Genomic DNA, 25,205 nt, shown 5'->3' on the forward strand with positions numbered 1-25,205 from the left:
CAATTTCCAAACCAAGTTCCCTTCATTAATAGCTTTTGAGGTCATGTAGAACAGGGAAGTAGTGGCTCAAACACTAGGGAAGTTTGTGGTTTGAAGTATAACTATGACCCGAAGCATGTCTGTGACAGAATATGAACCTGGGACTGCTGGAACTTAGTGCATGAGCCTCTACCACTTGAGCTAAAAGCCAGCTGTCTCTCATCTAAGGCGCGCACACAATCTTACTCTCTGTGAGTGGTCAAAGTGCCATTACATGGGACTGCACCAGTAGGTGTGTGGGTTACAGCAGGTGTGTCATATACAATCCACACTATATCCACTTTTGAAAAATACCCCTTTAATGATGTTCTCCGTGCTGATCCCAGGAGCTGCAATTTCGCTCCCAAAGTCCTATCATGCTAGCCTATTATCTTAAGCTTCCCATTGAAATGCAATTTTATTCCATGAAATCTGCTCACAAGATCATGCCCATCTGAAATGGATTTATCTGTCCTCCTAGTTATATGCTTCAGTGTTCCCACCGGATAAGCAGAAAATCAGTATATAACTCTCCTGTTATATGTTCCCACAGGTCTATTATCTTTCTGCATCTCAGGAACTGGACAAATTATTTTGTGGCCAAATGGACTTTAAAATGCTGCTATTTCTTAAGCAGAGAATATGTTATTGAAAGGGGCTTTTTCTTCCTCTTAGCCAAAAGAAATTAACCCTTTGCTTCTTGGAATCAGGACTCCTACCAAAAATGCCATGTGTTTGTAGTGGGACTGTCTTGCTCAGCTTATCCTCTGAGGCTGTGTCTACATTGGTGCTATCTTGCGCTTAAGCGGCTGCTTTAGCGCAAAAACATGCTGCCTGTCTACACTGGCGAGGAGGTCTTGTGCAAGAACACTGACGTTCTAATGTGTGAAATCAGTGCTTCTTGCACAAGAACTATGATGCTCCCGCTCAGGAATAAGCCCTCTTGCGCAATTGTTCTTGCGCAAGAGGCCAGTGTAGACAGGCAACATGAATTTCTTGCACAAGAAAGCCTGATGGTTAAAATGGCCATCAGAGCTTTCTTGCGCAAGAGAGCATCTACACTGGCACAGATGCTCTTGCGCAAAGGCACATGCCAGTGTAGACGCTCTCTTGCGCAAATACTTGAACACAAGAACTCTTGCGTTAAAGAGTATTTGCGCAAGATCATGCCAATGTAGACGTAGCCTGAAGGTATTCATAAGTGTAGTGAAAGTCTTGCTGGTTCCTCCTGCTAATGTCAGCCTTCAAGTTCAAAGTCTGGAATAGCTGGGTTTTAGATCTCTCATGATTATGTATGAGGATTTACCAGAGGCAACTCTCAGTAATATTAGTTGCTGAGATAGCAAACCTAGTGTCATGTACTGTGTAAGGCATAAACTATTCCTAATCAGCCTCCAATGCCCTCGAATATCCAGTATCTCTTATAAAAATAACACACGATTGCCTATGCTGAGTAAGTTGGACTGTGAACTCCAATTTGATTCAGTTTACCAATTGGTCCTTGTTTCCTTAATGAGCTGACTCAAAACCCCACATCTGAAATATGGAAGGAAGCAAGCTTTGAGATCCTGCTCTAGACTTCACAGCTTGGGCCCATCTTTAATTCTAGGTATTGGCAATTGTTTTATTTGTGACATTTATCTTCTTTTTTCAAAGAAGACAGCAGGCCCAGACATCATGTGCCCTGTAGGAGATATAATTATTGTCTAAAAATAGGGAGCATCATGTTTGCATCTTAATAACTATCTAAGATGTTACTCAGGAAGGATTATTATGTACCATGTCATCTAACATATTGTGCAAGTCAGGAGTAGTTCCACTTGAATTCAAGAAGAGACATTTCTTGTAAAGGAGACGAAGTAAAGATGGAATCAAGCCCAAAGACATCTTGCAAAATTATAACTGATGTTTTGTCCAAACACTGTCGTTCTCCAAAATGTATGTCAAAATCTAGGGCTAGATTTTTATGGTTAACCATTCACATCCCTACTTATGCTGCATCAATAGTTTGTTCAATATTAACGTTTTGGTCCAATGGCTTTTTCTACTGAAATTTCACTAGGTGGAGCAATAGACAAAACATTTCAGCTTTTACATTCCACTTCAAGCCAGCTCTTGCTGATGTATTTGTCGCTACACCTCTGTGCTCTGGGTTTGCCTTCAAAGCTCATTGACACTGCAGTTTTGTCCTTCCTCCTTGTGTACATGAGACTATGTGGAAAGATATGTCATGTGATAGCATTATCCCTTTAATCCTTTAGTTACTAGCTACAGGTAAGTGGGAAACACCTGGGAACTGGCTACTCGGTATGATAACCCAATAGGTAAAGGTTTCTGCACTGTAGTTAACGGGAATGGCAATGGAAATGTTTTTTGGCAAACAGTATTTGTGTAAGTGGGAGAATGGTCCCACTATTGAGGGGAACTTTCCTGGCTTCTACATTACCCCAGTGAAATGAGCCAGTGAAAGGATCTGATTCTCTGATCCCACTTCCTTTACCCAGAGGCCTCCCTGACCTCAACAGCCCTCCTTCCACGACTGTGTGGCAGGGTCCTCTTTAGCTCAACAAGGCTGGGTCCAGGATTCCTGGGGGCTCAACCAATAACCTTGTGGTCACCTCGGGTAGGGGCTAGCGTGTCCCCGCTCTGGGAAGTGCTCTGCACAGTGAATACTTCCTGACCCATGGATGATTACACACAGTTCAAAACAAATACCATTTATTAAACAACAATCCATTTAAAAAGAGAGACTAAGGAAAAATGGGGAAAGTTAATGGAAAACATATCACTGCACTCTGTGGCCCAGAGACCTCACGCACAGTGTCTCTGCACCGTCAGGACAGCTCACAGACTGTTCCTTGTAAGTCCCAGGCCTCCTTCTTCTTAGGCCCTGGCTGTGCTGCAGGGATGTTGCGGGTCAGACACTTGCTCCCCAGCATCAGCCCCTCCCCAATCTGGCCTGCCAGGCCTCTTGGCTGGTGAAGTTCCCCTATGGGCCTCTACCCAGGCCTCTACCCAGGGTTCCTCTTGCTCTCCCCTGCTGCTCACCATGCCCAGCTCCCGCATGCTCCAGCTCCATTCTCTGCTGTGCTGCCTCTAGCTTCTGGGTTGGTTCTTTGGCTGGGCTGTCTCTCTGGCTGGCCTGGCCCTCCCCAGCTCAGCTCCGTGTTGTCTCCTTAAGTTAGCCCCACTCAGTCTCACCCAGGCAAAACCCAGCTCACAATGGAGCATGGACTCTCCCTTAGATACCTCACTTCCTCATTGGCCTGTCCACTCTGTCAGTCAGGATGACCTGATGTGTTGACCTCTTCCCATTGTTCTGGGAGGCTGTCAGTCTCAGGATCCTGATTTCTCAAAGACCTTTCCCCTTCCTTTCGATACTGGGAGCTAACCAACCAAACATCCTCACTGAGTTGTAGTAAGGGGCCAATCGTCCCCTTATGCGTGGGAAAGCTGTTGGTTTATGTTAATAATGTTCACTCCTTTGTCTCCACACTTTCCTCTTATTTAAGTCAGTTGAGTATCCATGCCTTGTTCTCACCCATACACAGTGAGCTGGAAATGGAGCTCTGCCCACTGAAGTTAATGGAAAGCTTCTTATTAATGTTGTTAAGCCTTGGGGCAGGCTGGTAGGTCCCCATTTTACAGGCCTTTAAATTAATGGAAATTGCCTATCTCCTAGAGCTGGAAGAGACCAAAGGTCATTGAGTCCAGTCCCCTGCCTTCATAGCAGTCCCCTGACAAATTTTTGCCCTAAGTGGCCTCTGCAAGGATTGAGCTCACAGCACTGAGTTTAGCAGGCCAATGCTCAAACCACTGAGCTATTCCTTCCCCCTTAAACCACTGAGCTATCCCTTCCCCCTTTACCAGCTAGATTCTTTGCCAGGCAAGATATTCTCCTTTCACCTCATCCAAGACACTTGAAACAAGCCTTTTTCAAATGGGCATCATTATTAGTCAATGATGTTCTTTCTTACAGAGGCTCTCTCTCTATCTCTGCCTGGTTCTCACTGCCCATTGACATGGTGAGGATTTATACAATAATAGGATTTGCCTACATGAAAGCCCTACATACAATTGAGGAGACTGTTAGCTCCAGGTGTTTTTACATTTTCCTTTGCACATCGTACTTGGTGTTGGACCAGGTTGTAATAATATATTGGCAGTCAGTGAGGGCCGTTCTTAGTGATCTTTCAGATGTAACCCTAGGTTAGTCAATGTCTTTATCCCCTGCAAGTGGCTGGACTCCTGATTTCCCGCATGTGCATCAGCTATGTCTTTGTACTAAAAGAGCAGCAGGTGGTTATTGTAATTCAAGCAGCTGAGGCTCATGGTTTTAGATCCAGACCTGGTTGCCAGGTGTCCAGTTTTCAACCAGAACATGGAATCTGGCAGTGTCCTGTCAGCCACAATAGCTGGCCTTCACTTCCGGGGGGCAGGGAGGAGCAGCAGCTGGAGCCACATGGAGGAGATGCTCTCTGTGCAGCTGCTGATGCCTGACAGCCTACAGAAAGCAGTGGCTGGCTTCAGGACTGGGCCCTGTGAGATAGGTGTCACCACCTGGGAGGGAGATCCTGCCTGACTCCCTTCTGCCTCAACTGCCCAGACTCTGGCCTCTTGCAATGGAGACTGACCCCTCCCTACCAATCCCTGCCATGTCCATTGTGGTTGGCCAACTCCTCCACCCCTCTGTGGCTTTATTGGCAAGGCTGGCAAGCTCCATGTCAGCTCCTCCCAGCCTGGCTCTGCAGGCAGCAGATGAGTCCTTGGGGAGAACGGGAGCTGAACGGGGGTATGTGGTGAGCAAGTAACAGAAGGAGGGGGAAGAGAAGTATGGGGAGGCGGGGCTATGAGGGGAAGGGGCGGAGCAAGGGTGTTCGTGATTATAAAGTTGGCAACCCTAGATCCAGAGGTCTGGCCTACTGTCCCTGTTGCCGCTGACCTTCCCTGATGCTTCACTGTCTATGAAGTTAGGGCCTGATTTTCCTCTCATGCTGGTGTAAATCAGGCCTGGAAGTTCTTGGAAGTTCATGATGTTACCCTTTTGTGAGACAAGAATCAGGATCTTTGCCTCAATACGGAGGCAGATGGAGGCTGCAGATTCTTTCTTGAATAACGACAGCAAACCTTGTATATGTAAAGAAGAAATGTGGGCTAGTCAGTAAGGCTCAATATGGGGTGTCAGCAGACCTGTATCCTATTCCCAGCTTTGCCTGCAGTGTGACGGGGGGGACCGTCACTTCCTCTTTTGTCTCTCTTTCCCCTCCTTTTCTTTGTCTGTCGCATCTAATTAGCATGCAAGCTCTTCAGGGTAGAAAGTGTCTCTTGATACTTGTGTGTACAGCACCTAGCACAAACTGGTGTTGTGATGTTGGTTGAGGCCTCTAAGTACAACCATTGTGATTGGCAGAGCCACCTACAGTGCATGTTGCCCAACGCTTCCTATTGGAAATCCTGTTTGCGGTTACTTATAACTTTGCCAAATTTTAACCCACTGGCTTGAAATTTTCCACCCAAGGTACCTACCTCAGGCTGACTATTTTTATTCACAGCCAAAATGGTTCAGCCGTTTCTGAGAATGAGCTCAGAGAAAAACACATTGTTTTGCATCTGTTAAAAATTCTAGTGACCTTCTATTTGAAAAGCTCATACATCCCCCCTACTTTGGAAGTAAGGACTTGGAATTTGGCAGGGAATGGCCTTTGTCAGGCATGTGCCTTTTGCAGCCCCTCTGAAAATCCTTCCCTGCTCCCCCAAATCTGGACATTTAATAACACTTTGAAAAATCTCAGTTTGCATGTGCCAAGGAGAGATTTCTTAGGCTGTGTCCAGACTCAGGGGTTTTTTCGGGAAAAGTAGCCTTTTTCCGAAAAAACTTCACCTGCGTCTAGACTGCAGCCGCGTTCTTTCGAAATTAAATCGAAAGAACGCGGCTTTTCTTTCGACGGCGGTAAACCTCATTTCACGAGGAAGAACGCCTTCTTTCGAAAGTGCTTCTTTCGAAAGAAGGCGTTCTTGAATGTAAATAGGGCTTCTTCGAAAGAGAGCATCCAGACTCACTGGGTGCTTTCTTTCGAAAAAGCGGCTTGCTCTTTCGAAAGTTTCGCGTGCAGTCTAGACGCTCTCTTTCGAAAGAGGCTCTTTCGAAAGTATCTTTCGAAAGAGCCTCTTTCGAAAGAGGCTTGCAGTCTAGACATAGCCTTTGGGTTTAATGGCTAAAATCTCTGAAGAGCTCATCCACACTGAGGAAGAAATTCAATTTAAGAAACACAACTCCAGCTACAAGAATTGTGTAGCTAGAGGTGGCATACCTTAAACTGAATTTCTGGGGTAGCCCCACTGTGGAACGTCAATTCGTATAAATATAGAGAAAGGCCTAAGCATGCTCCAGCCCTTCAGAGCTCTGAGTGTTGATGGGACTGTGCATGAATCATCCCTACAGTGTTCCTGAGTATGCTCCGACCCAGGGCTGTGGGACTTCAGAAGGACTTTTCCTATAATGGCTATTTCAAGCTGCCTTCCAGAGCTGATCCCAATAGATGACGATCTGTTACTGCCAAGAGTCAGAGGTCTGTGTAGTGCATCCAAAGGTACCACCCCAGCTGATAACCCATAATGAAATAGATATTTTGCCAGGTTTTCTAAACATAAAATATTACCCACTCAAAAGTTAAGAAATGCCAGCATAAAAGTTGCCTGTGTATATGTGTTATGAGACAGTCTTTAATTACACAGTCACATATAAAAGTCCTAGCTAGTCTCTCTAGCTCCAGCCTCAGGCCAGTTACTCAGCTGGTGAATTCACAACAGTACCATCAAAATACTGGGAGCCACACAGATTTCTACTTGCTGAAGATCTGTTTAGAAAACAATATAAAAAACTAGGAGGATATGGGAAGAGGTGGCTTCAGATGACCTTATACTCTCATAGGAGACATTGCACTTAAAATGTCCAGATGTCCCGAATTTAAAGTGACAATCCTGATAGACAGGAATTTTTCTTATATAGGCGCCTATCACTTTTCAGCCCTATCCCGATTTTTCACACTGGCTGTCTTATCACCCTAATTACACTGAGGAGTTTAAACTGAATTATGGTCAATTCTACTCTTGATTTTACTCAGAAAGCTAAATGGGATTGTTCAGGTTTAATTGTGGGAACAATTTGGAGAAGCAGCATTGTCTAGTTGAGAGAGTTGGTAATGGAGCTGTGGACTGGGACTCAGAAGACCTGGAGACATTTCCTTTTCTTCCACTGATCTGCCATGTAACTTAGGGTAAGTCATTTCCCTTCCCATCCTTGGGACCCTGTCTGGTCAAGTTAGATAATAAACTCTGCAGAGCAAGGGATATTTCTTCTGACATGTTTGTACACAGACACCAACTTCAACTCCATCCTTGGTCTTGTGCCCCTCAACCCATTTCCCCAATCCCCACCTCCAAGCATGCACCATCCCCATTCCTCTCCTCTCTCTTCCTGAATGCCACAAAACAGTTGTTTGTGGTGTGCAGGAGGTGCTGGGAAGAAGGGGAAAGCTTGGCTGCTAGTGGGTGCTGAACACCTGCTAATTTTTTTCCTTGGGTGCTCCAGCCCCAGAACACCCACGGAGTCAGTGGCTATGTGTTAGTCACAAAGAAGACTGGATCTCAAATACAGCTTCTGGGCCCTACCCTAGTAACAATAATTACAAGGCTTACACATTGCCAGAGTTTGAACTTTCCTGTCCTAATACACATGGTGCTTCTTTGCAGAATGAAAATCTCTACAAAGAAATTAGTTAAATGTTAACAGAAGTGAAATGTAATGTTTGAAGTAGCCTGGGCAATGTTAGAAAATGATTGAAAAATATTTCTTACCCGTCTCTATTACATACAGTCTCTCATTGACAGTGAAGAATGTTGTGCGGTTCCATGAAAAGTGGAACCAGTTATTTTGTTTATTTTCATGTCTGCCATTCTTTGCATAATTTGCATTATTTTTTAACATCCAGTGCCATAAGTTGGAGAGCACAATGCTGCCTTTTTCTTCATTCTCTGATTCATGGAGACCGCACATTTAGACATGGACTACAAGTTTCATTCCTCACATATCTCAGAGATGATATCATGACAGCTCTGCAGAGAACAGCTATTCCATCTGAATCCTCCCCCAGCCTCCTTTTCTTTACTCAAGAGACTCCCCCTGCTTTTAAAGAGGGAATCTGCTATACTCACATCCTGTTTATTTCATAGACAGTGAAGATCCAGGATTATGGAGCGTATGTATTTAAAAATTGTTCCAGTCATCTCATTTGTCACCTTATTACCAAAACACTAACATAACTCCAGCATTAATGATCAGCTGTGTTTCTTTGTTAAACAAGGTAGAGTAAAACCTGTGATCTGATTCTTCTTTGCTCAGCCTCTTGCACACAAATCTAAAATATACCTAAATGCTGTTGAACCAGGATAGGAATATCTTATACTATTCTTAGTTTGCACTGGTGTAAATGATTGCAGAGGGGGCAAGGCAATGGAAAATCTATCACTAGAAGATGGGGCATAAAAGCTTCACCTTGCCGCCCACAGGGGATGTCATCAGTTACTTGTTCTTTACTGCTTCCCTCCCTGGGATTAAAACGTCCAGGGCACAAACCTCCAACAGCCCCTTAAGCAGCCACATGGGCAGTTCTAGAGTTTGTGGGTGGTGTGGGAAAGAGGATAACTGAGGAATAGGCTGGCCCCTGATGCACCTTCTCAGCCCAGGACTCCAGAGACATCTGTGCAGACAGTACCACAAAGGGACTTTCTCCTCTGCTCTGGGACATCTGCTGTGGCTCACTAGCGCCCTCTGGAGTGCAGCGGAGTGCATGCAACAGCCTTGGATCTTGCAGAGAGTTCTCAGCTTGCCCCCTTCCACCTCCACCCCTGAGAATCTGGGCCCCCCAGGTGAGGCAGTTCTGGGTGCTAGGAGAGGTTTGGATAATTGTACAGGAAGTAAATACCAGAGAAAAGGCAAAAAACAGTCAACCAAATAATACCAAGCAAGTAGGCAGTGAGACAAAGGTCAGGCCTTTCCCAGATGTGGGGGAGGGGTTATGAACCCTACATTCACCTGCATTGTTTTTTAAGGTATGGGCAAAGAGGAGAGTAACTATTTTTTATTTACATCACGGAGAAAGGTTTCAATAAACAAGTGTCGTTGGTTCAACACCATCAGGGGAGCCAGGGTTAGAATATAGGAGCATGAAGAACAATCTGTTACCTTCACCATCCCATCCCTTCACTCCCACTGTCTGGACACCCATGTGTTTTGTATGGTTTTGGATCACACATTAACGACAGTGGGGCACATGCTTTCCTACATATTTGCCCTGTGCCTAGCACTGGACACTGTTGTGTCTGTCGCATTTTCCGCAAAAATAACAATATGAAGAAACCACCCTGGCACAGCTAAGTCCTGAATGGCGGTATTTAGTCAATATACATCAACCAGCTGAGTCTAGCTTAGGTCATGCTGCTGCTTTGACTGGTTTCACGTGAAACACAGTGAGTTGCACTGATTTCAATTGGTCTGTTAGAGGAGTAAGGTATTACTCAATGTTAGTAGGCTGTCAGAATCTGATCGTCAGTTATTAGCATTGCACTAGAGAAACAGACCAGCTCTGGTGAATACTAATAAATGTTAGAAAGGTCAGACTAATCCTTCACACATGAGAGTGCCCGCAGGTTTCTATCACGGCCTGACAGAAGCAGTGCAAGCTCAAGTGAAATGTTTTATGAGAAACAGCATAGCTGTTTTTATTAGGCCAGCCAGTAGCTGTGTTTGGTTAGGTGCAGTTCATGTGGGTGTGGGTCTAGTTCTAGCTAGAGAGTTTAGTGAATTATCACATTAGCTTTAAACATGTGTTTTGTATGGTTTTGGATCACACATTAACCACAGTGGGGCACATGTTTCCTACATATTTGCCCTGTGTTGTCTGTCGCATTTTCCACAAAAATAACAATATGAAGAAACCACCCTGGCACAGCTAAGTCCTGAATGATGGTATTTAGTCAATATACATCAACCAGCTGAATCTAGCTAAGGTCATGCTGCTGCTTTGACTGGTTTCACGTGACTGGTTTCACGTAGGATACGTCTACACTGCAGGTTTTTTCCACAAGAACTGTTTTACGCAAGCGTTCGTCCACACTGCCATGTGCTTTTGCTCAAGAGATGTGCTTTTGCACAAGAGCGTCCATGGCAGTGTGGATGCTCTCTTCTGCAAGAAAGCTCTGGTGGCCATTTTAGCCATAGGAGTTTCTTGCGCAAGAAACCCTGGTTGCCCATCCATACTGCCTTCTTGCACAAGAGGGCTTATTCCTTGCAGGAAGAGGAATAACTCTTGCGCAAGAAGCCCTCTCTTCTGATGCTTTATTGTAAATTTACTTGCACAAGAACACACGTGCAGTATAGACACTCTGCAAGTTTTTGTGCAAGAACAACTGTTCTTGCACAAAAAGCCTGCAGTGTAGATGTAGCCATGGAGACTGGATTTAATCTCACTCCAGATTGTGAGGTTTTGGTTATTGCACCAAGACACCTCAGTGTTTGATACAATTAAAGGTGGCTGGTAATATGTGCTCCAGACAGAAACAGCATTGAGTCTGCAAGTCAGGACAGAAATGCATAAGCTGTGTGAGCCCATGTTGTTTCTCACTGTCCTGAACCCTAAATTCATCTGCATTGTTTTTTAAGGTCTGGGCAAAGAAGAGAGTAACTAGCTTTTATTTACACCATGGAGATTGATGTAGACATTACACCATGGTTTTATAAGGTGTACCTGATGAATCTACAGAACTTCATGCTCAGCTATTTGAAACAAAGAGAAAAGTGAGGCAGTGAGTAAATCATAGTAAAGATAGATGTGTTATACAGCTGAGTTACTTCTGTATCTTATCCTTCAGAGAAAATAAGCTGTTATAAGATGGGGACCATAAATATCCTTAGATGAATTCCTTACTACATCTTAATGGTCTCCATTTTTATGGTACAGAGTCTCTATCTTCTGTCTATATTTAATGTAACTTATACTACACCATGGTATCAGAGTGTATGAACCAATGCTAACTCTTAGGTCCTTTGTGGAATCTTTTAGGTGATTATCTATATGAGGGTTTTATACTGCCTACTACTCATTATCACAGTAGCTAAGCACAAATGCATTAATTGGATGTTGTTGATGTTGCAGGCCTGTTTGATTGAAGTAGGAGGGGTGGATGGTCTGGTTTATGGAATTCTGTTACATAATCTTGACAAAGTTTGTCTAAGATGTTATGGCCATGGCAGCAAAATGTTATCTATGTACTCAAATCTAATTTAATCTAGTTATCTAATGTGATCTAGGACTGCTAATACACTCATCACTGTGATTTCTGAGCACCAGATTTTAAAGTCTAGTAAATGTGTGTCCCAAAGACACTTGTTCTGGAAGGGGATGATTCTTCTATTTGTTCTTTTTTTCTCTTATATCTGTGTTGATGTAGTTTGATACAAATATTCTGAGACAGGACAATATCATATATCATTGTATGTTGGGATATGGCAAATGCATCATTTTCAGAGCTTATGCCCTATTTAAACCCACTTGTTTAGGTACAGTGACCAAGTGATAAATTATCACCTCAGATGTGTATATAATGTCACTGTTGTTGTCCATAGTCTGTTTGTACGCATAGTCACCTCCAAGGTTTCTGGAGAGTTCATTGTTCACACAATCTTATCCTATTTGGAGAACAAAAGTGTCTCCCTACCCTGGTTATCCCTGAGGAATTGCCTAATTTTTACAGCGTTATATGGATTGGGCTGCCAGTGGTGAAGGGGATGTCAGGGGAAATGACAAAACAGATATCAGACAGTATCACAAAGAAAACACAGTTTCTTGCCATTTCAACCAGAAAGGGCATTGTCTCAACGACTTGACTACCTGCATCCTGCTTCAAAGACCTTTTCACAGCAGACTTGAAAGAGAAACCTCTGAACTGTCATTCATGCTTAAATTTGACACTTTATATCGGGGTCTCAACAGAGATGCTAATTACCTTACCCATTACAAAGATAGCTTCTCCAATTATTACCTCTAATATCATTAGCTCACAGAAATTTACCTCCCCCCCCTCATTCCCCCTGGCTGTGTCTAGACTGGCCAGTTTTTCCAGAAAATCATCCGCTTTTCCAGAAAAACTTGCCAGCTTTCTACACTGGCCACTTGAATTTCTGCAAAAGCACTGACTTCCTACTGTAAGAAATCAGTGCTTCTTGCGGAAATACTATTCTGCTCCCATTCAGGCAAAAGTCCTTTTGCGCAAAACTTTTGCGTAAAAGGGGCAGTGTAGACAGCTCAGATTTGTTTTCTGCAAAAAAGCCCCGATCGCGAAAATGGCGATCGGGGCTTTTTTGCGGGAAAGCGCGTCTAGATTGGCACGGACGCTTTTCCGCAAAAAGTGGTTTTTCCGTTAAAAGCATTTGCGGAAAGTCATGGCAGTCCAGACATAGCCCCTCTGTTCTGAAATTTGATTTGTCCTTTTTATATATGTTCACTTTTTTTGATTGTATCCCTTTGGTATATATGGTCATGCCAATTTTCTTCCACAATTTGATATGAGGAAGTGGGTCTGGCCCACGAAAGCTCATCACCTAATAAACCATCTTGTTAGTCTTTAAAGTGCTACATAGTCCTGTTTTTTGTTTCAGGGGAAATGAAATGAGCCTATGTAGTCCACAGACATCTGCTTAAAGTAAAGGGTTTTTTGACTATCTCTGAATTAACTGACCAGCCTGTCTTCACTTTTGGCAGCATTGGGGTTGCTGAAATGAATGTGCTATGCAATGCTAGCGACAGAACTGGGGCAATGTAGTGGTGATTTCAGCCTCCTCTCCCTGTGCTAATACAGTCTTAATAGGTAGGAGGAGACCTGAGGCTATGGTGTCAATTGCACTTAAAAGTATGCTGCTTTTGTCAGTTGACTCGCGCGCTGTGCCGACGATCAGCTGAGCTGGCACAGTGTGGTGGCCATTTTTATGTTAATGAAACCGGGGATATTTAAATCCCCTCTTCATTGACTATGTCAGGGAGCTTATTTTATATGGCTCTGTCGGCAGAGGCATGTAATCTAGATGCACCCTCAGTGATTGGTGCCTAGTGGGGTCCCGGAGGCCAGTAGTATTGCACAGTGGCATTGAAGCCTCAGCAGTCTGGCTTTCTCCCTAGTCGCAGGCTGAGTGTAGCATTCAGCTTCTGATTAACTCTGGCAAAAGGTGACCTAGAAATAAAGTGCTACATAGTCCTGTTTTTTGTTCTAGAAATAACAGGTGAAAGATATTTTGGGGAGGACAGGGAGACGGGACAGGGTTGAAAGCCAGGTTTGACATGTTTCAGCCTTATCTAGTCTTGTCAGGAAAACAATGCCCACCACAAACCTGGAGAGACGTGAATCTACAGATTCACCCATGTTTTCAAACAGTACCCAGTTAATGCTCTATGAATAAATTGATTTTTCATTGCACTGGCAGCTCTGAAAAATAAACAAACAAAAAACATCATGTCAAACCAAAGTAAAAACTTGTGAAAAACTTGACAGCAGCTGGCTAGAGGTGTCAGCATGTCCTTTGTCTCTGAGAATCTGGTTTATGCTGGCTTGTCTGGTAAACATATTTCAGATCTAATTTCAGCTGATCTTCATAACTTTACATGTAAGTTTGCTAAATAAATTTCATCATCATATTGTGACTAGCAAGTTCTTAATTTTCAGATGATACCATAAAACACATATTTTGTACTAAGATTATTACAATAGCATGTAGGGCAGGGATCTCAAACCGAAGGGAGAGGGAGAGAGATCAGAATAGCCCAGTGACTAGTGCACTCTTCTGTAGCATGGGACACCAAAGTTCAAATCCCTGCTCTACATCTTGCAGAGGTAAGAACTGAACCAAGGTTTCCCAGAGAACAGTTTCCCATTTGCCTGATTTCCTTGTTGCCTGCAGCAGAGAATCAATCAGCCAGCACTTCAGTTATTTCTCCCTGTGAGAGGAAGAGGGAGCAGGAAATGGTAGGAAGGAAGAGAAGAAACAGAAGGTAAAGGAATGAAAACAAACATGCAAGAACACGCAGATTAAAGGAGCTAAAGTACAAATCAAGGAAAAGTAAAGGTCATTGGGGAGGGAGAGGGAGAGAGGAACAAAAATAAATAAGAAACCCAAGAGAAAACAGAGACTTAGAAGAAAATAGCTATAAATGGGAAAGAGATGAGAAGATCAGATGTGAGAACCCAGGAGCTGCTATGCAAGCTCTGATCAGTGATAGTTCTGTTCTGTGTAAGTTTTTATACTGCACGCATCACTGGTATCTGAATGCTTCCCTCCATCTAGTTCTGTATCCTGATCTCCGAGTGGTATTAGATTAGGGTTGCCAGATGGTTTCGGAAAAAATACCGAACAACAACAACACAAAACATGCCAGGGAAAAGATTGTTGAGCAACAAAAAGGCCCTTCAGAGGAGTTAAGCAAAAAAACCAAAACAAAAGTATGCTCAACAAACTTTTTTCTGGCTCGCAGGGTGGGAGCAGAGCAGAGAAGGCTCCCCTGCTCCCAAGCTTTAATTGGCCAGGGGGTGGGGGAGCGTGCGAAGCCTCCTCCTACACTGCCAGGAACACATGGTGTTTTGAAGTGCCTCACGCTGCTTGCAGGGCAAGGGGGAGAGCGAAGGAGGCGTCACACGCTCCCCTGCCCCCAGGGCAATCAGGGCATGGGGGCGGGGGAACTGCATGAAGCTTCCTTCACCGTGCTCTGGCCCTGCAAGGAACCCGCGGCACTTCAAAGCACTACATGCTCCTCACAGGGTGGGAGGAGGCTTCCGGCACTCCTCTGCCCCAAGCCCTGATTGGCCTGGGTGTGGGGGAGCGTGCCAAGCTCTTCCACGGCATGGGCGCCTAGTGGGAAGGGGGACAAAGGGGCTCCCCCACCCCCAAGCCAATCATGGTCTGGGGGTTGAGTAGCCCTGCCCCATCCCATTTAGGCTCTGCCACTTCCTGTTTATGACCCGCCTCTTTTGGGATGGCCATGGGCTACTTCAAAAATTTTTGAAGTGGCCTCCGGGGCAAAAATTATTGTCCATCTCTGGTATAGATGAACAATGTACCACTACCTATCTGTCTCTGGTGGCCCTTTGTGTTCATTTCTCATTACTCTTAGTCTTTGAGTTCCTATTCAAAGTCAAGGATACTCCTCTAATCTTCACTTCTGAAAACATCTCTTTTATTTTGCTGTGAATGCTGTGGGTCTGCCTCATGGAGCATAACCGGTAGTGATATTTGGGCAACTCAGCTTATTTTTTAAATTGATTTTGTGTTTGTTTAAACCTTGGAGAGTTGGTATAGTATATTGATTACCTTTCAAATTCCAGATCTTGTGTTAGTAATCCTGACATTGTTTAATCGTTTTATAAAGTTTCTCATCATGTATCCATTGGTGACTCCTTGTCTCTAAAAAGGGACTTTGTCATCCCATTGAAATGTGTTGGAGGTAGTGGAGCTCAGAGGTTTTGCCTTGTTTTCTGTAGCCTATATAATTCAGTTTCCCTATAGTAATTAAGACTAAAACTCACCTAAATGCAAAGGCATCACAAAAGGTACCTTTGTCTGTTTCTGATTCAGCTCCCACTGGAGTCAAGAAGAATTTTCCATTGACTGCAGTGTATGGTGAGGCAATGGATGATTTCACCATTTGTCACAAAGCAAACTAGCTCTCCAGTAATACGTGTGATCTAATTTTCTGTCCCAGCGAAGAATGAAAATAAGTAGAAGAACACATGCAGGTAAATTCAAATCTGGCTTTTATTCACACACAAAAGAGGTAAATTCTTTTTGGGATACAGTAAAATGGGAGATACATGCCTGGGATGATGACCATACAGACTGCTTTTGACTAAGAACCATGAAAGGAAATAAACAGAATTATACAGTAGTGTGAAAACATCTGAATAATGAAAAATAACAAAGGACGGGATCCTGTTTTCCTTACTCCAGCTAAACTCCCACCTAATCCATTGAGAGTTTTCTTAGGCTGTGTCCAGACTCAGGGGTTTTTTCGGGAAAAGTAGCCTTTTTCCGAAAAAACTTCACCTGCGTCTAGACTGCAGCCGCGTTCTTTCGAAATTAAATCGAAAGAACGCGGCTTTTCTTTCGACAGCGGTAAACCTCATTTCACGAGGAAGAACGCCTTCTTTCGAAAGTGCTTCTTTCGAAAGAAGGCGTTCTTGAATGTAAATAGGGCTTCTTCGAAAGAGAGCATCCAGACTCACTGGGTGCTTTCTTTCGAAAAAGCGGCTTGCTCTTTCGAAAGTTCCGCGTGCAGTCTAGACGCTCTCTTTCGAAAGAGGCTTGCAGTCTAGACATAGCCTTAGAGTAAGGACAAGAACATGCTGTCAGTCTTGGAAATGATTTTGATATGCACTGCAAATGCATATTAGATTACAGTAATATGATATAATGTGATTTATAAATAATCCCAAATAATTAGATCAGGATTTGTTTTTCTTTAGAAATAAGAATGAGGAAATTAGCAAACCAGTACGTTTGATTTGTAGTAAGTGCTACTGAATCCATTCTCACTCACTTCAAGCTGCACGCAATGTTAATGGTTATGTACAATCAGGGCCTGATCCCAAGCCCTCTGAAGTCAACAGAAAGGCTCTTCCAATGGAAGAATTCTAACATCAAGATTTGTTAATTTTTGTCTTAATGGGGAAGAGCTAATGAGAATGGAAAGATGTTTGCAGGGATAGGGATTCCTGGCTCAATTCTGCAAGGTGCTGAGTAATTCTTGTGAGATGCTGAGTTCAGTCGGAGTTGAAGGTACTCAGTATCTCACACTGTGTTCTCAGTACCCTCCAGGATGGGACCCTTTGGATGTGGCTTTCACAGAGGAAGTCCCTCTGAGATATAATGTACCTGCTTTGAAAGAGGAAGGCAGCCCTAGCTTCTCTGATGGGAGCAGATCATCCAGGGTATGTGTACACTACAAGGGTATTTCTAAATACGTTTATTTTGGAATAATAACTCCCGAAATAACGATTTTGAAATAGCACGTCCACACTACAGGAAAGCCTTGAAATTAGTCTCAGGCAGTCTTCCCCAATGTGGCATTCCCTCAATTCAGAGCGCCAGGAAGCACTAGGGAGTAATTACTTTGAATGGCCCAGGGGAAGAGCTCTTTCATAAAAGCAGCAGTGGAGCATCCACACTACTGCTATTTCGTAATAGCAATTTCAAAATAAGTGTTATTCCTCATGAAATGAGGGTTTAGAGTTTTGAAATAAGAAGCTTATTATTTGGAAATAATTTTGAAAAAACTGGCTTGCTGTGTGGACACTCACCTTATTTTGAAATAATATGTGTTATTTCAAAATAATGCTGTAGTGTACACAGGAAAAATCTGTCAACTACATTACTACACAGATTTAATTCTGCTTAGTTTGGTGGGTTCCAAAAGCATGCTGGAAACTGAAAAACAGATGTTTGCCCAAAGGGCACTTTCTGGGTAGAAACTATTATCATCGGAAGAGGCTCTATGGAAAATAAATATGCAACCTTTCAGACAATACTAACCCATCTTTGCAGAGAATATTATGTTATTATATCAAGTAATTTGTCTCCTGTGCTGTGTTTGGATAACCTGATACATCACAATTGTACCTCAGCATCCTATAAACGATATATAGTATATGCCACGGGGCCATGGTTCCTGGTTAATGCAAATTTAATTAGAAAAAATGAGAGCCATATGGTCATTCTGAATACAAGAAAAACAATGTCTGTATATTTGACTCTGGCACACTCATATATATTACTAGAGCATTAATTTTAATTATTGCTTTTGAGCACATAACAACACATCAATAGGATTTGATATTTTTATAGAATCCACCTGATTTGTATTTACTGCAATTATATTGAGTAACCATTCCCTGCTAGCGCATACAGAAGGTGTAATAATAAACAGTAAGATGCAAACTTGCAATATAAATGAGACACATTTTAAATAGTTGTTTAAAAAGAACACTAATATCTAAAATTACAAAAAAGTAAGTATTGCTTTTCTAATGTGCTTTTGTTTTTGTTTTGTTCACCGACGTGACAAAATTATACTGTGAGGCATTAATAGTAGAATTCAGTTTTAAGATCAAGACCAAGTGTGTTAATAAAAGGAAATGCAATAATCTAACTCTCTGAAACAGCATTTGAGTAATTTATGGCACTATGCATAGGGTAAGACTGTAAAAGCAGATTAATGAGGAGAAGTATATATTAGGAATGTATGCAAATAGTTAACATAGTTCTCAGTAAGTATAGAAATCAGCGGTATCAGCTACAATCATTGGCATCTAAATTGGAAGCAGAGTTATGAAAAGAATGAACCTTTTGTTATCCATTCCCCATTCCGACAAATGCTATTTTCCTTTTCCTCTATTTAGACAAAGACCGGCTCTGCTCTGTGTGGGCTTGGAGAAGCTCTGCAATTTCCATGTGGGCAGATTTCAGAGCGATGGACAGAGCAGAACTACCACTCTACATGGAGGAGGGAAAAAAAGAAAATGAATTGACTATGCAAATCTTTAAAATAAAAAGATGAAGTGGGTTTTACTCATGAAAGCTCATGATATTATATATTTTTTTTAGTCTCTAAGGTGGCATGCTAGTGACAATATTGCCCATGACATCAAAACAGCCTAATCATTTATAGAATCACATCTTTCAAGGCCAGAACGATCACTAGATCATCTAGTTTGGCCTCCTCTATATCACAGGCCATCGATGGCACTCAGCATCCATACACTAAATCCAACCACTAAAATGAGTCCAAAATATTACAGGCCACAAGATACCAGACTATTCTGTGCCACAGGCCCTCCCTGGCCAATGTCATCCCTGAGGCTCTCAAGGAAGGAGAAAATGGTATTCAAATGCCAGAAGTCTCCCCCTTTTGTCTGTCTTCCTGAGAACAGCACCCAACGTAAGGAGATGTGTGTGAATGTGAGCATCGTCTCTGATCAAAGTATCAAAGACTGCCCATCTTAGTTACCAGATCAGCTGCTTTATCTCAGTAAAATGAATAGGAGTTGTAGAAAGAGATTGTTATAACATGTGTGTTTAATTTAAACAAAAGACATTACCTTTGGTGTTCAGCTTTTGGTCATGACTCTGGGCTCTCTGAACTGAAATGAATTTTTCAGCATAAAACAGTTCTTGCCAGGTCTAGTTAGTGTTTCTGATGAATCTATCATTGTAGTGCCTTGCCCAGTTTTAGGTGATATTCCCCATTAAATAATGAATTAAGATAAATGTAGAGTGTGCTTGTATTTGTCTCCGTTTGAGTGTATATGGGTAAACTATTGTATATGTGACGGTACAGACACAGGGGCTGTGTCTATACTGCACCCCTTTTCCGGAAAAGGGATGCAGATTAGACACTTCGGAACTGCACACTTGAAAGTAGGAATAAAAAATCCTCCGGAAAAGGGCTTATTTTCCAGAGAATCGCGTCTAGACTGGCGCTTTTCTCTGGCTTATCCTGAAGCCGGAAAAAAGCGGCAGCCATGTAAATGCAAATGCCGCGGGGGATATTTAAATCCTCCACGGATTTGCAATTCCGACTCGTCTCATTAGCATCCCTTTTCCAGAAAGGGATGCCAATGTAGACGTAGCGAGGCTGAATATATAGATCAGTCTACTGTATTAATCTCATATAGCTAGGCCTGCCCTTATGTTCCTGTCTACTCTTCCATCCTCATCTTAAAACTATGTTGCTCTGTGGTAATGAAGGCTGTGAAATTCATCCTGGATAATCAGTGGGAGTCATTGAAGAGATATTGTATGATCCCCCTGCTTACACACAAACCAAACCAAATTACTGAGAAATTCCACACGTCCAGCCACTGTATATAGCTCCTCAGAAACTTCAACAGTTAATTGGCACTCTAGTGTCCTGCTGGCTTGCGACTGGTCTGGCTTTTAAACATTTAATTGTGTTTATGTAAATAACATTGTTCAGTCCTTGTCACAATACCAAAAGCTATTTGTCAGTAAATGTATAAGCAATGCTTCTTTTGTGTTTCACATGGGAAATATGACAACAAGGCAGCTGGTACAAGGAGCAGCATTGTGATGGATGTGGATTGATTTGTGGGGGGGAGGAGAAGGAGGCTCCAGTAAGTGACTAGTTTCACATCAGTCATCATTCAGATTAAAACCTTCAAATAACATTACTGTGCAGCACATCTTTATCCCTCACTAGCAAAATTTGCTGTCTAATTTCATTAAACAGAGGGAAAGAAGCAGGTGCAGATCTGTAATCTTCCTAGTACCACAGGCATGCAGAAAGCTAAGTTATTTCCTCAAAAGGTCATCTTAAGAACATTTCTTTTCCTGTTTTCACATTACAAAGTGCCCAAGTAAGACTATGATTTAGACAAGCTGTAAATAAAAATTTCTGTCTTAGAATTAACTGCTAGTTGTTCACTCGAGGGGGTCTCCAAATCTTCCTTAACAAAATAAGATAATCAGTAGTCCTGTGGCACCTTAGAGACTAATATATATATATAATAGTATCATGAGCTTTCATGGGTAAAACCCACTTCTTCAGATGAGCTGATATCTTGGTTTCTGTTATTTCCATTCCAGCTCATCTGATGAAGTGGGTTTTACCCATGAAAGCTCATGATATTATATATTTTTGTTAGTCTCTAAGGTGCTATTGGTTGTTTTTAAATAAGATAGAGATTTCACAAAATTGTGCTGCTATTGCGACTATACTCCCAAGGCTGCAATGAGATTTTTAAATGTGCTAGTGTGATCTTTGCCAAGGCAGTAATTTTCTTTGCATCCAGATGATCTATTTAACCTGTGAGAAGGAAGGACATGGAAAATTTGGCATATGCTGCTGACTGGGCTTTTGTTGCAAGGCTCTCTCTTGACAAGATCTTAAGGGCTCACTTCTGCCTTTCAGACACATTGGTGCAACTCTCAGTCATTTAAATCTATGTACCCAAAGGGCAGAACTGGGCCCGGATGTGTTTTTCAAAACAGAAGAATCACTTCATGTTTTGGTGACTGCTGCCTGGACATACAGCATGCCATTTAGCATGAATGTTAGCCTATTCAAGGGATTAGTAGAAAAACGCCTGTGGCTTCATCTGGCCCAGGGTTTCACCCTATATAGTAACAGGTTTTAATACATCTTGAGCAAAAAATTTTCAGCAAGGTTGGTTTCCCTTGTCTGAGTGTAACTTGCACTTATACAAATTTGTATCCATATTTTTGCACCCAGAAGTAAATGTATTTGTACCTCTAATTTGGCAGCAGGGATACTACATTATGTTGGCTAAAAGCTGAATATTTCACTTCTAAAAAGCAAGGTGTGGCCTGTTCTTTAGTAAAAATGTACCCCTTTGTAGATGTGCAAGAGTTCTTTCCACTAGAGCTGAGAAGATCATTCCAGAAATACCGAACTTCCCATACGTTGACATCCATAGGAACTGTAAGTACTCAGGGCCGTGGAGTATCAGACCACTATGCCTAAATACTAGAGCAGATCAAAAAAGGAGAGAGTTTTTCACCGGAAGTGTTCATTTTGGGCAGAAACACCAAAATATTCTGGCCAAAAACTACAATATTTGTATTGAAAATGCTGCTCTGATACTTGTGGGAGTTGTAGTTCCAAATGATTAAGCTCCAAATTTTAATTGCTGGATGGGCTCTCTGGATGGCCTACACCTCCCATGATGAGTAACAGTCTCACTGCCTGGTGCAACATGGACGATTGTGAGGGACCAGTGTGAGTCTCTATGTAACTGAGTTCAACGAGGTGAATGTGTAACCAGGCAATGGATCACTTGATCGGGGATTTGATGTCACTGAAGAGCCCTGGGGTAGTTTGGGGACTGGAACCCTATAAAAGGGAGGCTCGCTGGCTGTTACAAATGGCAGAATGGCATTCGGAGGAAGAAAGTGGGTTTTTTCAGTGGTGACCCCCTGTAGTTGAATGGGGGGTACATGCCATTACTTGACTCTGATTGATGCAATTGCTTTCAATGGCTCTTTCAAGTGGAGAACTGGCCAATGTGTGTTTATGTGCCAAGATTTTATATAAAACTAATGAAGCTGTGGTCTATAAATGATATTTTTCTGTGGTTTTAGCACTAAATCATAATGCTGGAATACAGCCCTAGAGTGGAACTTTCACATTATTTTCAATTTAATTATCTGGTAAATGTCAAAGGGGCGTGTAATATCGTTTGTAACCTGCTTGTCGATCACAACCCACAGTGCCAAATGCAGAGGGCTGTATCCTGGTATACTGAATGTGTAAACAGGGCTCTCAAACTCCTGCTGCCACAGGGAGTGTGTTGCAGGGGGGGTGTCTGCATGTGACTGCTGTCACCATGCGGTGCCAGGCCTCTCCGGTGATCTATAAAGCCATGTCCTTAGGGACAGGGTGACAGGAAAGGAGAGGATAGGGCAATAGCAGGAAGGGGTGGCAACAGATAGCCCCCTCTCAGCCCACCTGAAGTCCTGGGCTAGATCACGCAATCACTCTGGCTAGAGATGGCCCACAGGCTGGTAGCTTGGGATCCCCAGTGTACAAAATAAGAAACATCTTGAGGTTCATGCTGCGTGAGTGCAACCCAAGTGTTACCTTTTTATGGTATTTTAAAGAGATCAGGACCTGTGCTGGAATCATTCTCCTCTCGCTCACACTTTTTCATATACAGGCCGTCTTCACTGTAAGTCCAAGATATGTTCCAAAAAACTTGGTTTTATAGCAAAATAAATTAAAGTGGGGAATTTTTTTTTCTCTGGCTGACTTCCATTTGCTCAAATTGGGGGGATTTTTTGGCATGGCTTAAGAGTGCGGAATGAATGTATGCCGTAGTGACTTATAGTGGGGACATCCTGTACCAAACCTCCAGCACCGTATGCAGCTGTAGTTCTTTCTTCTTGTACTTACGTGTTCACCATATTGATAGTGACCCCTGTCTTAAGTGAATGCTCAACAAACTGAAAAAAATATTTTTTGCTTAATGACACTGACCTCCTACAGATGCTGGGGTACAACTATAGTTAGTATATTTGGGGCTACACCGAAAGTGGTCTATGAAGGCAGGAGCTTCTCTGTTAAAGCAGGTTTCATTGCACTTCTAAGTAGGCAATTTGTGCAGCTTGGTTTGGAATTGATAAATGAGTTAAAACTCAGGTTAATTAATCCTTCAAATCTTTAAAACTGATCCAGTCCCCTTTGTTTGTGAAACAGTCAAGGAACAGAGCCAAAGCCCACTTATTAACATGTTGGATAAGGGAGAAACAAAAGTATCTAGTTTCTGCTCCTGTCCTGTTCTAAGGCCATGTGGTTTATTTAAACATCCACTAACTGTCTCCCGGCAGTGACTATGTGAACACACACATTTTTTACAGTACATGCTCCAATGGCTGGTTTCCCTTACCTTGTCCTTTAAGGCAGTGTTACAACCAGGGTGAGCCAGAAGAAGCTTCGCGATCTCAGCGTTATCATGATGACAGGCAACCATCAGTGCAGAAGTCCCATTATCATCCTGCAGGTTTATGTCAGCCTTGCAAGACAACAAGGCTCTCACCATATCTCCCCTGTCATGGCTGACACCTAACATTAAGGCTGTTTGGCCTCCCTGGAAATATTGCAAGACAGACCAAACATAATGACATACATTCTCTTGGTGGGTAACTTATTTGCACAATCTAAGCATTCAAATAGCATAGCAGCCTTGTTTGGAACACGGGGAGCCCTACAGCAGATGCTGTAACAAATCTATGGGGTGATTCTTCTATGGCTCCTCAGAACTTCATTGTGAGAGCATGACTAAAGCTCACTTGTGTGTGTCCCAAAAGAGAAGGCCCTGCCACTGGTGCTACTGGAGATTATCTGTTAGCTATTAGCTGTATCGGGCTAATGACATGCAGTTGAGCACTTCTAGGTCCATCCAGTAATAAGAGGTGGTAGACATTTAGGCTATGTCTACACTGGCACCCTTTTCCGGAAATGCTTAAAACGGAACAGTTTTCCGTTATAAGTATTTCCGGAAAAAGCGCATCTACATTGGCAGGATGCTTTTCCGGAAAAGCACTTTTTCTGGAAAAGCGTCCGTGGCCAATGTAGCTGCGCTTTTCCGGAAAAAAGCCCCGATCGTCATTTTCACGATTGGGGCTTTTTTCCAGAAAAGACTCCTGTGCTGTCTACACTGGCCCTTTTCCGGAACAGTTTTTCTGGAAAAGGACTTTTGCCTGAACGGGAGCAGCATAGTTTTTCCAGAAAAACACTGATAATGTTACAGTAGATCGTCATTGCTTTTCTGGAAAAGCAAGCGACCAGTGTAGACAGCTGACAAGTTATTCCAGAAAAGCGGCTGCTTTTCCAGAATAAGTGACCCAATGTAGACACAGCCTTACACTACCCCTGTCAGTACCACTTTGTCTGAGGTAGGAAATTTGGAAGCAAATTACAGAGGGAACGCTCACCTTGACATGTGTCAAAGGCTCCCTAGTAGCCTAAATCTTCTGGCCCTGGCCAAGCTGGCCATTTCTTTTGTTTTTATTGTCCATATAATATAAAGCTATCACTGTTTGTAACAGCAAAGTAAACTAGTGAAACTTAGAGAGGTTGCCCTTTACACAAAGGTCCTTAGAGGTTCATTTATAACCACACTCGTGCTGCCTTTGTACTGCCAGAAGAAAAAGAACAAAAATTCCAGAGTGGTGAAAAGGAACCTTAGCGTAAATGAGAATTGGGCCCAGAAAAGTTCACGCAACGATCACTAAATAATCCTGTGTAGAGACGTTGTCTCAAAAATATTTATTCTGTGGTGTTCACCCCTACACAATTCCCCCTCCCCATAGTGGTTCACATTCTGGGTTCTTTATGTTAAATTTACTTCACCTTAATTTCTTAGACTCTTATTTCATTGTTTAGCAAGCAGTTGGGAGTCCGAAAAAGCTAATGAGTTCCTAGGCAACCTTGCTCAATTTTCATCAGGGCCTGCAAGGTTCTGGGTCCCATTCCCGCCCGCATGGTAGCTGAGGGCACTTACTGCATGTGGGAGATAATTCAGTACAGTGCAGGATCAGGCCCTCTCAGTTT

At 42.8% G+C, this 25,205-nt stretch overlaps 1 protein-coding gene across 3 annotated transcripts in view; it reads right to left on the reverse strand.

The window, feature by feature from the left end:
- Positions 1 to 15,856: 15,856 nt before the first annotated feature.
- The window catches only part of KANK4 (KN motif and ankyrin repeat domains 4), a 111,023-nt gene continuing 101,674 nt past the window's right edge, over positions 15,857 to 25,205 (reverse strand). For all 3 annotated transcript variants that reach the window (XM_075936144.1, XM_075936143.1, XM_075936145.1), the window contains 3 exons: positions 23,539 to 23,739; positions 16,439 to 18,607; positions 15,857 to 16,097 (listed from right to left, as the gene is read on the reverse strand). In XM_075936144.1, the coding sequence (XP_075792259.1) occupies positions 18,506 to 18,607; positions 23,539 to 23,739 (303 nt within the window). In that variant the 3' untranslated portion in view covers positions 15,857 to 16,097; positions 16,439 to 18,505. The remainder of the gene's footprint in view (positions 16,098 to 16,438; positions 18,608 to 23,538; positions 23,740 to 25,205) is intronic.

Source organism: Pelodiscus sinensis, chromosome 9 (assembly GCF_049634645.1).
Source record: "Pelodiscus sinensis isolate JC-2024 chromosome 9, ASM4963464v1, whole genome shotgun sequence".
NCBI classification, from domain to species: Eukaryota; Metazoa; Chordata; order Testudines; family Trionychidae; genus Pelodiscus; species Pelodiscus sinensis.